This window comes from Penaeus monodon, chromosome 15, assembly GCF_015228065.2.
Source record: "Penaeus monodon isolate SGIC_2016 chromosome 15, NSTDA_Pmon_1, whole genome shotgun sequence".
Taxonomy (NCBI): Eukaryota; Metazoa; Arthropoda; class Malacostraca; order Decapoda; family Penaeidae; genus Penaeus; species Penaeus monodon.
Genome location: NC_051400.1, coordinates 14,343,881 through 14,344,163, shown reverse-complemented (window position 1 = coordinate 14,344,163; position 283 = coordinate 14,343,881). Strand labels below are relative to the sequence as shown.

The following is a 283-nucleotide window of genomic DNA, read 5'->3' as shown; positions in this document are numbered from 1 at the left end:
CTTTTCCAGCTTTGCTACTCCTGCTGAGCCTCCTAGACCTGGTGCTAGTAAACCATGCTTATCACTCAACCATAACACGAGGGGCATCTGTCCAGCTGGTGTTTGGCTTTGAGTATGCAATTCTCCTTACCGTGGCACTAAACATAGGAGTTAAATATGTGTGTCACACAGTTGATTTGCAGTCAGAGAACCCATGGGAGAATAAGGCTATGTATCTGTTGTATACAGAACTCTGTATGGGTGAGTTGTTCTCTTTCTGTATATGTTTTATAAGTAGTTTTGA

The 283-nt window shown here is 42.4% G+C and overlaps 1 protein-coding gene across 1 annotated transcript in view; it reads left to right on the top strand.

Moving 5' to 3' along the window:
* The window catches only part of LOC119581759 (E3 ubiquitin-protein ligase synoviolin B-like), a 12,763-nt gene that overhangs the window by 3,548 nt on the left and 8,932 nt on the right, over window positions 1-283 (top strand). Inside the window, exon 4 of the mRNA XM_037929892.1 lies at window positions 10-240. Coding sequence (XP_037785820.1) covers window positions 10-240 — 231 coding nt within the window. The remainder of the gene's footprint in view (window positions 1-9; window positions 241-283) is intronic.